Here is a 13,726-nt window from a genome sequence, read left to right as displayed (position 1 = left end):
GGGGGGGGAGGGGGGGCAGGGGGGGAGGGTGGGGGGGGCAGGGAGTGGGGGAGGAGGGGGATGGGGGGGAGGGGAGGTGGGTGGGGGAGGGGGATGGTGGTGCCCCAGGTTTGGAGACCGTTCCCCCTCCCAGTGTCCTGAGGGCGGTGGGTATCGCTGGGAGGAGAGGGAGAGGCCCAGGCCCCGCTGTCCCGGGCTGCCCCCCAGTGCCCCGGCCTTACCGTCATAGTAATAGCAGACCTTCTTCTTGCCGCCGCCCTGGGCCAGCGCCATTTTACCCGCGGCCTCCTACAGCAGCAGAACCAACCGTGCTGGCACCCCCCACATGGCGTCACTCTGAATGACAGCGGAATGGACCAATCACCGCACCGTCTGCGAGGGGGCGCGGCCGACAACTCTGTGACGTCCGTGGACCGCGGCCAATGGGAACCTGGGGACGCGGGACCGGCTGCACCAGCAGGTTTGGTTGCTCGGAGCAGGCGTTTTCCCCCTGGCGGCGGAGCGTCGCCATTACACCATGTGTGGGGGAGGGGGAATCCCTTCTACAAAAGGGTTTACAACAAAAACTAAAGCAATAATAAAAGAAATTAAACTAGCCCGGTGTGCACAGACTCAAACTGCTCCAATATTTTATACACTTTCAGGTTATACACTCTCTCTCTGCCTGGGTTGGAGCAGTCCAGAATGGGTGCTTGCAGTGGGGGAGGTCATGGCTTCAGTCCCTAATCCAACATGAGCACAATAGCACAAAAAGTGTAGAGGGGAATAGATTCCTATTACACTACACAAAGGAAATTAGGAAAGGCGTAAGAAAAAAACATGCAAAGCGATTGACACTAAAACATTATGTTTTTCAAAAAGGAGGTGGGCATGACTCTTGTGTCTAAAGGGCTCAAAGGTTATTGGGGAGGGCAGGATTAGTGTACTGAGCTCAATGATCAGCCATGATCATATTGAATGGTGGGGTAGTCCCGATGGGTCAAATGGCCTACTCATGTTCCAATCTTCTACGTTTCTATGGTAGTTAATTCCACAGGCTCGTTCTGTGAGAGAAAAAGTTTATCATCTAATGTAAAAAACTGAGACTACAAAACGGCATCTTCTAGATCCAGATGAGGGTACCGGAAAAGCTGTTTGGTAAACCTTTCCACACTCCTAGCGACTGTCTGTCTGCCAGTTCTCTACAAAACCAGCCCTGCTTGTCCCACAACCGCTCCTGCATCAGTGAGCAAGTGGTTATCCTTCTTGAAGGGGATGTGAAATAGAGGACAGAATGTGATCAGCTACTGTGGTCAAAAGACATCAAGAGGTACAGGGAGAAATGGAATATGGCATTAAGGTTTCAAATCAGCCACGATCATATTGAATAGTTCTTATTTCTTTGTGTCTAAAAGTGTGTTAAATTAAATACAAGTCAATGGAAATAAAAGGAAAAAAAATCACGTATCCTAAATGGGAGTTGAATATATACTTGAACTGGAGAAAGATATAAGATAATTGGACATGTGCTGGGAAATTAAACCAGAGTATAGGAGTAGCAACATAGACACAATAGTCAACTTAAATAACTTAATTTGCAAATAGTCAGCTTAATTTTTATCATTAATATAAGGTGTTGTAAGGCTTGTAATTTAAATCTATTTTAATATCATTTATTTTAAATTTTGGATTTTGAGTGGCATATAGGTTTTGAACTTCATATGAGGCGTTTAATGATTATCATTAGAACATAAGCACCAGGAGCAGGAGTAGGCCATCTGGCCCTTCGAGCCTGCTCCACCATTAAATAAGACCATGGCTGATCTTTTTGTTGTCTCAGCTCGACTTAACTGCCCACTCACCATATCCCTTAATTCCTTAAAAAAAATCTATCTTAGCTTTAAAAATATTGACTGAAATAACATCAACTACCTCACTGGGCATTTACAAAATAACATGGAAGGACTGTAATAAACACTATATTGGACAAACAGGCAGAAAACTAGCCACCAGGATACATGAACATCAACTAGCCACAAAAAGACATGACCCACTCTCACTCATATCCTTATACACAGATGAGAAAGAACACTACTTTGTCTGGGACAACATATCCATTCTAGGACAAGCCAAACAGAGACACACATGAGAATTCCAAGAAGCATGGCATTCCAACTGAATTCTATCGACAAATGCATCAGTTTGGACCCCACTTACCACTCTCTGAGGAAAAGAATCAGAAATGGCATGACCAACCCAAAGAAACCAAAACACATAAATAGGAAATGGGACATAACCCCAGCGCTTGACTAGAGGCTCACTAATGATGTTACCTCATATGGTGTCGAAACGTCTGAAACCAACCTTACAACTCAGAACTCATCTTAGTGTCATCTGCAAACTTTGACACACTATACATGGTCCCCAACTCCAAATCATCTGTGTGAATTGTAAATAATTGCAACCCCAAAACTGATCCCTGAGGCACACCACTATTTATTGATTGCCAACCAGAATAGCACTCATTTATCCCCACTCTTTGCTTCCTGTTAGTCAACCAATTCTCTATCTGTGCTAATACTTAACCCCTAACACCATTCATCTTTATGTTATGCAGCAGCTTCTTGTGCGACACCTTGTCAAATACCTTTTGGAAATCTAGGTACACCACATCTACAGGGTCCCCATTGTCCACTGTACTCACAATATCTTCATAAACTCCAAAAGATTAGATAAGCATGACTTGCCCTTCATGAACACATGCTGCGACTGCCCAATGGGACAATTTCTATCGAGATGATTTGTTATTTCTTCCTTGATAATAGACTCAAGCATCTTCCTCACTGCAGAGGTGAAGCTCACTGGTCTAGAAGTCCCTATCTTTTTCCTAACACCCTTTATAAACAGTGGCATCACATTTGCCATTTTCCAATCTTCTGGAACTGCCAGAGTCCAGTGAAGTTTGGAATGTAACCACAAGTGCACTTGCTTTTTCTCCCACCATCTCTTTTAGTATCTTGGCTTGCGTTCCATCAGGGCCAGGAGTCTTGTTTATCCTAGTTTGTCCAACGCTACCACTTCCATGATAATGGCTGTTTCCAGGTCCTGACCTACCTTCCTCTCTTTGTCACTTCCTGGCATGTTATTAGTGTCCTCCCCTGTGAAGACCAACACATAATATCTGTTCAATGCCTCAGCCAATTCATCATATCCCTTGACTAAACGCCCCTTCAGATCCTTTAAAGCACAAACATTTACTTTAGCCACTCTTTTTTGTTTTATATATTTACGGAAACTTTTGCTATCTGTCTTTATATTCCATGCTAGTTTTTTTCTCATGTTCTATCTTACTTTGCTTTACAGCTCTTTTTGTGACTTTCTATTGACTTGAAAGCTTTCCCAATCTCTGGTTTCCCACTGATCTTTGCCACTTTGTATGCCCTTTCTTTCAATTTGATAGCCTCCTCATTTCCTTACACACCCATGGCAGATTGCTCCTTTTCTTATAGTCCTTCCTTTTCACTCGAATATGCGTTTGCTAAGCACTTTGAAAAATTGCTTTGAAAGTCCTCCATTGCTCATCAACTGTCCCACTATAATGCCTTTGTTTCCAGTCTACTTTAGCCAAGTCCTCCCTCATCCTATTGCAGACCCCTTTGTTTAAGCACAGGAAACTGGGATTGGATTTTATCTTCACAGTCTCCATCTGTATTCTAAATTCAATCATACTATGATCGTTCCTTCCAAGAGGATCCCTAACTATGAGGTCATTAATTATTCCTGTCTTAATACACAGGACCAGATCTAGTATAGCTTGCTCCCTCATCAGTTCCACTACATACTGTTCAAGAAAACTATCACGGATACACTCAATGAACTCCTCCTCAACACTATCCTGATCGCTCTGGTTCAACCAATCGGTATGTAGATTAAAATCCCCTATGATAATTGCCGTACCATTTTTACAAGCATTGTGGGTGGCACGGTGGCACAGTGGTTAGCACTGCTGCCTCACAGCGCCAAAGACTGTGTGGAGTTTGCACGTTCTCCCTGTGTCTGCGTGGGTTTCCTCCGGGTGCTTCGGTTTCCTCTCACAGTCCAAAGATGTGCGGGTCAGGTGAATTGGCCATGCTAAATTGCCCGTAGTGTTAGGCAAGGGGTAAATGTAGGGGTATGGGTGGATTGCGCTTCGGTGGGTCGGAGTGGACTTGTTGGGCCGAAGGGCCTGTTTCCACACTGTAAGTAATCTAATCTAGTTATTTTCTTGTTTATTGCCTGCCTCAATGTGATTATTTGGTGACCTATAGACTACGCCTATCAGTGACTTTTTCTTAAAATTCGTCATTTCCACCCAAATGGCTTTAACTTTATTCTCCGTCGAACGTATATCATCTCTGCACCAACCTGATGTTGTCATTGAAAATCAGAGCTGCACCCTTACCTTCCTGTCTGTTCATGCCTTTGCTTTTGGTATGTCAGTGTTTTTGGAGCCAGTAATTGTTTTTAAAAAGCGTAACATATAAATTTGTTCATATTGGGAGAATTTTCCAAAGAAACAATGTCAACATTTAAGAGCATTAGCTTGCTTTCAGTTTTGAAGAATGAAGAATGTTTTTTCTTTTGTGGGAAATTAATACTTTAGAAAGGTTTTGTGTTTCAATTGACAGAGGTCCTGGTGGAAGTCAGAAATAATTTGTATGGTCATGGAGTCATACAACTCTGAAAGAGACCCTTTGGGCCAACTCATCAGGACATAGTTTAAAACTATTAGGAAACCTCAGTGTAGGAATTTTAGTTTGAAAGTTCAAAACCACGTGTTTATTTAGAATTCTGAAGGTGTTATTTGATTTTGAGAAATTCCAAGCTTCGATGTGTGATGGACCAAGAAGAGTCAAAACTGGACTCAAAACATTAACTCTGATGTTCTCTCCATGACTGATTTTCTAGCACATTCTTTGTCTTTGTTTCAGATTTCCACGACCTACAGTAATTTGTTTTTAGTTGTCCACTTGGCTGCCCATGAATTCAAAATATCTATTTGTGTCTTTTCATTTAAAATGCTGTCATTCAAACATTAGTATTCTTTTTGATTATTCCCAGGATGAATTGGAACATGTAGCAGGGCGGCCGAAAGCCTCTTCCCCATCAGATGCTCTCCTCTCAACTTGTAAAATGGCCAGAGTCCCAGGGAGGACAAAGTAAACTCTAAGAGATGCTCTGAAGCTCTCTTTGAAGCATGGAAACATTGACATTAATGACCAAGAGGAACTTCCTACCAATCATTCAAAATGGCAAAAACATGTCCATAAAGCTGCTTCATGCTTTGACTCCAAACATCTTAATACTGAGTTCAAGTGGCAGCAGAGAAGGAATAATATGGAAGCAAATCCCGCTCTGGGGCAGTTCCAGCAGATTGGAAAACAGCAAATGTGATGCCACTGTTTTAAAAAGGTAGACAAAAGAAGGGGAATTATAGGCCGGTTAGCTTAACTCCTGTAGTGGGGAAAATTCCTGAATCTACTATCAAAGAAGAAGTAGCAAGATGTATAGATAAAAATTGTCCCGTTTGACAGAAGCAGCAGGTCATGCTTAACTAATCTACTGGAATTCTGTGAAGACATTATGAGTGTGGTGGACAACAGGGATGTGGTGTATCTAGATTTCCAGAAGGCATTCAACAAAGTGCACACAAAAGGCTGCTGCATGGCACTATGGATTGAGTATTAGCATGGTTAAAGGATTGATGAACTGACAGGAAGCAAAGAGTGGAAATAAATGTGTGCTTTTCCTGTTGGTGATTGGTGACTAGTGATGTGCTTCAGGGATCAGTGTTGGGACTGCAATAATTCAGAATTTACATAGATAATTTGGAGTTGGAAACCATGTGTTTTGTGTCAAAGTTTGTGGATGGCACTAAAATGAACGGTAGGGCAAAGTGTGCAGAGGACTGTGAAAGTTTGCAAAGGGACATAGATCGTTTCAGTGAGTAGGCAAAGGTCTGGCAGATGGAAGACAACATTAATAAATGTGAAGTCAACCATTTTGGCAGGAATAACAGTAAAAAAGGATTATTATTTGAATAATAAAAGATCACAGCGTGCTGCTGTGCAGAGGGACCTGGGTGTCCTTGTGTATGAATTGCAGAAGGTTGAGCTGCAGGTACAACTGGTAATTAAAAAGGCAAATGGAATTTTGTCCTACACTGCTAAAGGGATCAAGTTTTAAAGCAGGGAGGCTATGTTGTAGCTGTATAGGTTAGCTTATGAGAACAGACTGAGTGGACTGGGATAATATTCTTCAGAATTTAGAAGAATGAGGGGGAGTCTAATAGAAACATATCCAAATTATGAAGGGAATCGATAAGATAGAGGTAGAGAGGATGTTTCCACTGGCAGGTGAAACTAGGACAAGAGGGCATAGCCTCAAAATTAGGAGGAGCAGATTTAGGACTGAATAGAGAAAGAACTTCTTCACCCAGAGGGTTGTGAATCTGTGGAATTCCTTGCTCAGGGAAGTAGTTGAGGCTTCTTCAGTAAATGTTTTTAAAGCTATGATAGATTTTTTTTGAACAGTAAAGGAATTAAAAGATATGGTGAGAGGGTGGGTAAGTGGAGCTGAGGCCATGAAAGGATCAGCCATGATCTTATTTAATAGTGGAGTAAACTCAAAGGGCCAGATGGCCTACTCTTGTTCCTGCTTCTTATTTTCTTATGTTCTATGGATCTCATTCCCTCATGGGACATTCTGCCCCTTGTGCCTAACATTCTGAGGGTTGGGAATTGATCTGTTTGGTCACATGATGATTTGGAGCAAAACTTAGGAAGCTGTCATCCTCAAATTGAGGGAGAGCCAATGATATAGACTCTTCTTCATGGTCCAGCATTGTCATAGCCACATGTTGTCGCCAGCCTTTCATAAGATGAGTCTTCACTGCAGTCAAGATGCTGTGGCTGCTCTTTTAAATGAGTTCACAATGCCCTGATCTTTGTTAACTCTCGCCTTAATTTCTCAGGCAGGCTCTGGAATTTGCGTGAGAGAGAAATATTCCATCTGGTGTTTTGAAAATAAAAGTGGGCAGTATGGTTAGCACTGCTGCCTCAGAGCGCCAGGGACCGGGTTCAATTTCACCCTCAGGCAACTGTCTGTGTGCAATTTGGACATTCTCCCCATGTCCATGTGTGTTGCCTCCAGTGCTCCAGTTTCCTCCCACAATCCAAAGATGTGCAGGTTAGGGTAGATTGGCCATGCTAAATTGCCCGTAGTGTCCAGGGATGTGTAGGCTATGTGGATTGGCCATGGAAAATGCAGGGTTACAGTGATAGAGTAAGGGTGGGTGCATGCGGAATGTTCTTTGGAGCGTCTCTGTGGACCTACAAGGCCAAATGTCCTGTATCCATACTTTAGGGATTCTATGATTCTGCGGTGAGTAAAGCAATCACCAAAAATCACAGAATTAAAACCATTGGTTAAAGATCTCCAGAGAAGATGAGGCGAATCATTTTACTCAGCGAGTGACCGGCAACACTTCCAGACAGACTCCTTGTTCTGAAAATGTATTGCTGGAAAAGTGCAGCAGGTCAGGCAGCATCCAAAGAGCAGGAGAATCGACGTTTCGGGCATAAGTCCTTCTTCAGGAAGAGCTCATGCCTGAAACGTCAATTCTCCTGCTCCTTGGATGATGCCTGACCTACTGCGCTTTTCCAGCAACACATTTTCAGCTCTGATCTCCAGCATCTGCAGTCCTCACTTTCTCCTCGAAGACTCCTTGTTCTATCCAACTCACCAGCCAGTGAGACCCGAGTCCCTGAGATTTAAAATGTACCCTGCCAAAGATAGCACCATCAGTGCTGTGACCAGTGACTGCAGCATATTTCAATGTTGTGGGATTACAATTCAATAATCAAACACAAAATTGAATCTAAAACTTTATTTCATTAATGAATTAAAAAACTCAAGATTAGAATATGTTAAGAAGAAAATATGAAATCGCCATGCACCCAAAATGAACTATATCTATATTTTTTTAATGAATGTATAAATTGCACAAAATAACTTTTTGCCTTAAAAAGCAGTTCAATGAATTTGGATTTGTGTTCAGAAAGTCAATATTTTAATTCATTTTAAAAAATTTGCTCTCATACAAGAGACAAAAGGAGATGTGATAGTCTAGTGGTATTATCGCTGGACTATCAATCCAGAGACTCAGGAAATGTTCTGGGGACCCAGGTTCGAATCCCACCATGGCAGATTGTGGAATTTGAATTGAATAAAAAGCTGGAATTAAGAGTCGAGTGATGACCATGAATCCATCGTCGATAATTGGAAAACCCCCCTCTGGTTCACTAATGTCCTTTAGGGAAGGAATCTGTCATCCTTTCCTGGTCTGACCTACATGTGACTCCAGACCCACAGCAATATGGTTGACTCTTAACTGCCCTCTGGGATGGGCAATAAATGCTGGCCTCACCAGTAATGCCCTTGTCCCGTGAATGAACAAAATAAAACACAGGAATACCCATTATCCAATCAGCACAATGATGTTTAAAGAAACTTTCCTCTCCACTTCAGCTGTGAAAGCACTGGTTCTCAGCAAACCTCAATTAACTGGAAAAGCACTGCGGGATCCCTCATCGATTGACATCAGCCACAGTGACGTTTAATTGTGAGGTAATAGAAGATAGTTTTTCCAAGAGAAGGCTGTATCAGTTTCACTTCACAAAACACAAGTGAACATAAATCTCAATTATCGAGCAAACGTATTTTCCTGCTCTCCATGAAATTTTTCCCCCAATTAATTTCCGTTCACTTTACTTGCATTGAAAACAAAGTTATCACTACATCTGTCATTTCGTGTAAAAGATGAAGAAGTTTTGTGTTGTGTGGAATACAACATGACAAATTAATCCAGTCTGTTCTTATGATGTGGAGGTGCCAGTGTTGGACTGGGGTGGACAGGGTCAGAAGTCATAGGTTATAGTCCAAAAGGCTTATTTGAAATCACAAGCTTTTGGAGCAGCGCTTGTGACTTCTGACCCTGTCTGTTTTCAAAAAGGGATTGCTTATAATATATTGTCACATTATTCATCTCAGTCCTAATACATCTCCAAAATAATAGAAGCTGCAATTTTCTTTTAACCATCAGGGGTTGATTCAGCTTTCAGGTCACGTGGAGAGAAAGATTCATATCAAGGAGGTGAAACCAGAACAATTCACTCAGCTGGACGGGTGCAGCATTAAAAGATGCATGAAACTTGGCACTACCCAGGAAGGAGCAGCCCATTAGATCAAGTTAAAAAACACACCACACCAGGTTAAATGTCCAACAGGTTTATTTGGAGGCATTAGCTTTTGAAGTGTTGCTTCTTCATCATCATCTTCATCATCAACCACTCTGACGAAGAAGCAGTGCTTGGAAAGCTGGTCCCTCCAAATAAACCTGTTGGACTATAATCTGGTGTGTGATTTTTATCTTTGTCCACCCCAGTCCAACACCAGCTCTTCCATATCATGCCCATTAGATCGGTCCTCCATCCAGCACCTTCAACATACACTCCTTCCACCACCAATACACATCAGCAGCAGTGTGCACCATTACAAAATACAATGAAGCAACTCACTGCAGTTCCTTCAGTGGTACTTTCCTGGACTGGGACCTTGAACATCTAGAAGGACTTGCATGGAAACACTACCATCTGCATGTTCCCTTCTAAGTCACACACAATCCTGACTTTGAACCAGACCACCATTCCTAAATGCTTTCTGGGGCAAAATTCTGAACTCCTTTCATCAAGTCATAGAGATATACAACATGGAAACAGATCCTTCGGTCAAACTCATCTATGCCGACCAGATATCCTGAATTAATCTAGCCCCATTTGCCAGCATTTGGCCCAAATCACTCTAAACCCTTCCAATTCATATACCCAGCCACATGTCTTTTAAATGTTGTTATTGTACTGGCCTCCACCACTCCTCTGGCAGCTCATTCCATACACGCACCACTGTCCACATGAAAAAGTTGCTCCTCAGGTCTCTTTTAATTCTTTAGCCTTTACCCTAAACCTATGCCCTCTAGTTTTGACTTCCCTACCCTGAGGAAATGACCTTGGCTATTCACCCTATCCATGCCCCTCATGATTTTATAAACTTCTATAATGTCCCCCTTCAGCTCCTGGGAAAGTGGTCCCAGTCTATTCAGTCTCTCTCTGTAGCTCAATTCCTAGCAGCACAGTGGGTGTCCCTATCTTACATAGTCTACAGTGGTTCAAAAGTAAACTCAGCACCACCTTCTCAAGGAAAAAGCGAAATACTGGCTTTACTAACAATGCCGATATCACTCATTGAAGAATATAGAAGAAGAGGTGGCATAACTTCCATAGAGATTTCTGTCCTTCTACCTAACCAGTTGACTCTGGGTCTGTATTGGAATGTTTGAAGGCTGTTCTCTCTACTGGGCTGGTTGGGAACAGTCTGGACAGATACTGCATGTGGCAGCCTATTATTAGATATTAACTGATTCTAAAAGACCAACAAAAATAAAAACATAAACATTATTTCAAAAGAACAATCATAAAACATCTAAGATGATGTAGCATAAATATTTCAGTTGAAAGATTTCATTCATACAGAATGCTACATTAAGTTAAAAAAATGCTGAACCAGGGCCTTCAGAACATAAGAGAATATTTTGAATAATTTGATTTTCCTTTCAGTATCTACAGTGATTCTCAATGAAGGTGGGACAATGCCTGAAAGCAATTGGATGACAGAACAATTGTTAGACCCTTAAAGTAATTGCAATAAAAGTTAAGTACTTCATTTGGAAAATCCAAGTCAGACACTTGGCTGCTAAATCCTTTGCAGCATACCTTTTAGCTAACAGATAGCCTGCAAAAGGAGCTTAATATTTACCAGGATGTGGATTAAGCACAAGGCAAGTTTCATGCAATTAACCAACATTCGGATTGTGTTTGATAGATTATTGCTCTTGAGATTGTTCAATGAAAAATATGCAAAGGAGCTCTCGAACAAGTCTTTTAAATGGGTCCAAGCTGGTGCTCCTGATAAAATTAATTAATGAGATAATGACCAGGAGTCCCCTCAGAACTGCTTTTGGCCACCAAATGAACAGATTTGACCACCAAATGAACAGACTTAGTTACCAAATAGACTGCAGTAAATGACAAGGACAGCTGAGCACCATTTTCTCCAGGGAAAGGAAAGAATGGGTAATAAATACTGCCCCAGCAAGCAAAACCCACATCTCACAGAAGAATTAAAAGAGTGTCAGAAATCTTGTTTATCTATTACAAATGGAATATCTACTGCAGACCTGGCAAATATATCTACCCAAGTTGGGAGCAGATATGAAGACATTTCAACCGCCTACCTCAATGAAAAAAAAATCAGCTCCTAATTATTTTCTCCACGTCTATGGTAAGATGAGGAACAATATCCAAGCTGTAGGCAATTATCCCTCCAGATAAACTGATTACCCAAGCTGCCTTGCAGTTGAGCAACCAAATTGTGAACTGATTTTTTTCTATCTCATGTTACCCAATTCCAGAGACAATATTTTTCAGAGTTTCTAATCCTCAGTAATGTTTATACCATCAAGGCATGAGGCACTGCTAAGGCTGTTGTTGGTATTGAGCTTCAGTGGCTGTGAAGAAGTCTTCCAATACACTTTGCAGATATTCAAAAGTTGGCCGATCTTCAGGTTTCTCTCCCCAACAACGCAGCATTACTTCATAGAGTTCTTCTGTGCAGTTTTCAGGGGCTGGCATTCGATAGCCCCGTTCCAAATTCTGAATGACTTCAGGGTTGGTCATTCCTATCGGGAACAACAGAGAGCAGTGAAGATTTACCACTTGCAAGGGAGAGCAGACATGTTATTATGCTCAAAGAAATGCAGAGAAGGAGAGTTAAATTGCTAATAGCTGTGTTATGATAACTCCTCTGCCAATTCCAGCACATGCTGAATGGTCACCAAGGTCCTGGGGCATGAGGCACAAAAAGAAGTTGACATTCACTAAGATCAAAAGTTAAACCACAGTGTGCAGTTTAACAACCAAAATATATGAGGAAAATAATCAAATAGTTAAGGTCTGTTAAATGCATAATGTATTTTTGTTATAATGCAGTTTGAAATTGCAGTTAAACAATGTGACAGAATGAAAACTGGAGCCTTATACACAGTCATAGAAACAGACCCTCAGACCTAACCTGTCCATGTTGAACATAATCCCAAAGTAAACTAGTCCCATCTGCCTGCCCCAAGCCCATAACCCTCCAAACATTTCCTATTCATGTACTTACCTAAGTATCTTTTAACGTTGTAACTGTACTCGCATCCATCACTTCCTCAGGAAGTTTATTCCGCATGTGACCCACCTGACATGTAAAAATTTGCCTCTCATGACTTTTTAAAATCTCTCTCTTCTCACCTTAACAATGCACCCCTGGTCTTGAAATCTTCCATTCTAGGGAAAAGACAGCTACCATTCACCCTATCTATATCCCTCATGATTTTATAAACCTCTATAAGGTCATCTCTCAACCTCCTACGCTCCAGTGATAAAAGTCCCAGCCTTTCTTTATAACTCAAATCCTGGTCAATCTCTTCTGAACCCTCTCCTGCTTAGTAATATCCTTCCTATAACAGGGTGACCAGTACTGGACACAGTACTCCAGAAGAGGCCTCGCCAATATCCTGTACAATCTCACATGACTTCCCAACTCCTATACTCAAAGGACTGGGCAATGAAGGCAAGCATGCTAACTGCCTTTTTTTGTCTACATGTGACACAAACTTCAAAGAATTATGTACCTGAACTCCAGATCCCCCTGTTCTACAACACTACCCAGGGCCCTACCATTAACTGTGTAAGCCCTACCCTTGTTTGTTTTACCAAAATGCAGTACTTCACATTTGTCCCACTTGAACACCATCTGCCATTTTTCAGTGAATTGAACCATTTAGTAAAGATCCCTTTAGAATTTTAGAAAGCCGTCTTTGCTGACTACTATACCACCAATTTTGGTGTTGTCCACAAACTTACTAACCATTCCTTTGATATTCTCATCCAAATCGTCAGTATAAACGACACACAAAAGAAGACCCAAAACCAACCCCTGTGGAACACCGCTGGTCACAGGGCCCCCAGTCCGAAAGCAACCTTCTCACATCACTCTTTGTCTCCTGCTGTTAAGTCGATTATGTATCCAAATGGCAAGTCCCATATGATCTAACTTTACTAATTAGTCTACCACGTGGAACCTTGTCAAAAACTTCACCAAAGTCCATGTAAACAATGTCTACCGCTCTGCCCTCATCAATCTTTTTGGTAAATTTCTCAAAAAACTCAATCAAATTTGTGAGACCTGATTTTCCTTAAGCAATGATAATTTCAAAATAAGCACGCAAATTACATCATAATCCATGGTTATGTCCTGTCAATAAAGATAACAATAGTGTCTCTGAATTGTACCTCACTACTTTAAATTGTGTTGGGAGAGTGAAAAGTTGAGGAATGTTATAATATTCAAGGCTATGAGCCTTGTGCTGAAAGGTGGGGCTAGTATAGATTTAATGGTGCAGGCGTGATGGACCAAAGGGCCTGTTCTGCACCATGTGATTGGATGAGCTGGTGCTTGTTATAGCTGAAACTGGCCATCAATGACTCTCTTTCTCTGAATGTATTCCACAGATATTTTTAAATCAACTTGGACGGGTTGGACGGAAGGG

The 13,726-nt window shown here is 41.7% G+C and overlaps 2 protein-coding genes across 4 annotated transcripts in view; both read right to left on the bottom strand.

Moving 5' to 3' along the window:
- Positions 1 to 331, bottom strand: part of hdac1 (histone deacetylase 1) — a 29,876-nt gene extending 29,545 nt beyond the window's left edge. The window contains exon 1 of the mRNA XM_060847609.1: positions 222 to 331. Coding sequence (XP_060703592.1) covers positions 222 to 273 — 52 coding nt within the window. The 5' untranslated portion in view covers positions 274 to 331. The remainder of the gene's footprint in view (positions 1 to 221) is intronic.
- A 7,651-nt stretch (positions 332 to 7,982) lies between these two features.
- LOC132830112 (proto-oncogene tyrosine-protein kinase LCK-like) overlaps positions 7,983 to 13,726 on the bottom strand; it is a 132,559-nt gene continuing 126,815 nt past the window's right edge. For all 3 annotated transcript variants that reach the window (XM_060847599.1, XM_060847600.1, XM_060847598.1), the window contains exon 13: positions 7,983 to 11,812. In XM_060847599.1, the coding sequence (XP_060703582.1) occupies positions 11,610 to 11,812 (203 nt within the window). In that variant the 3' untranslated portion in view covers positions 7,983 to 11,609. The remainder of the gene's footprint in view (positions 11,813 to 13,726) is intronic.

Source organism: Hemiscyllium ocellatum, chromosome 30 (assembly GCF_020745735.1).
Source record: "Hemiscyllium ocellatum isolate sHemOce1 chromosome 30, sHemOce1.pat.X.cur, whole genome shotgun sequence".
NCBI lineage: Eukaryota > Metazoa > Chordata > Chondrichthyes > Orectolobiformes > Hemiscylliidae > Hemiscyllium > Hemiscyllium ocellatum.
Note: the sequence above shows the minus strand (reverse complement) of the source record. Positions and strands in the feature narration are given on the sequence as shown.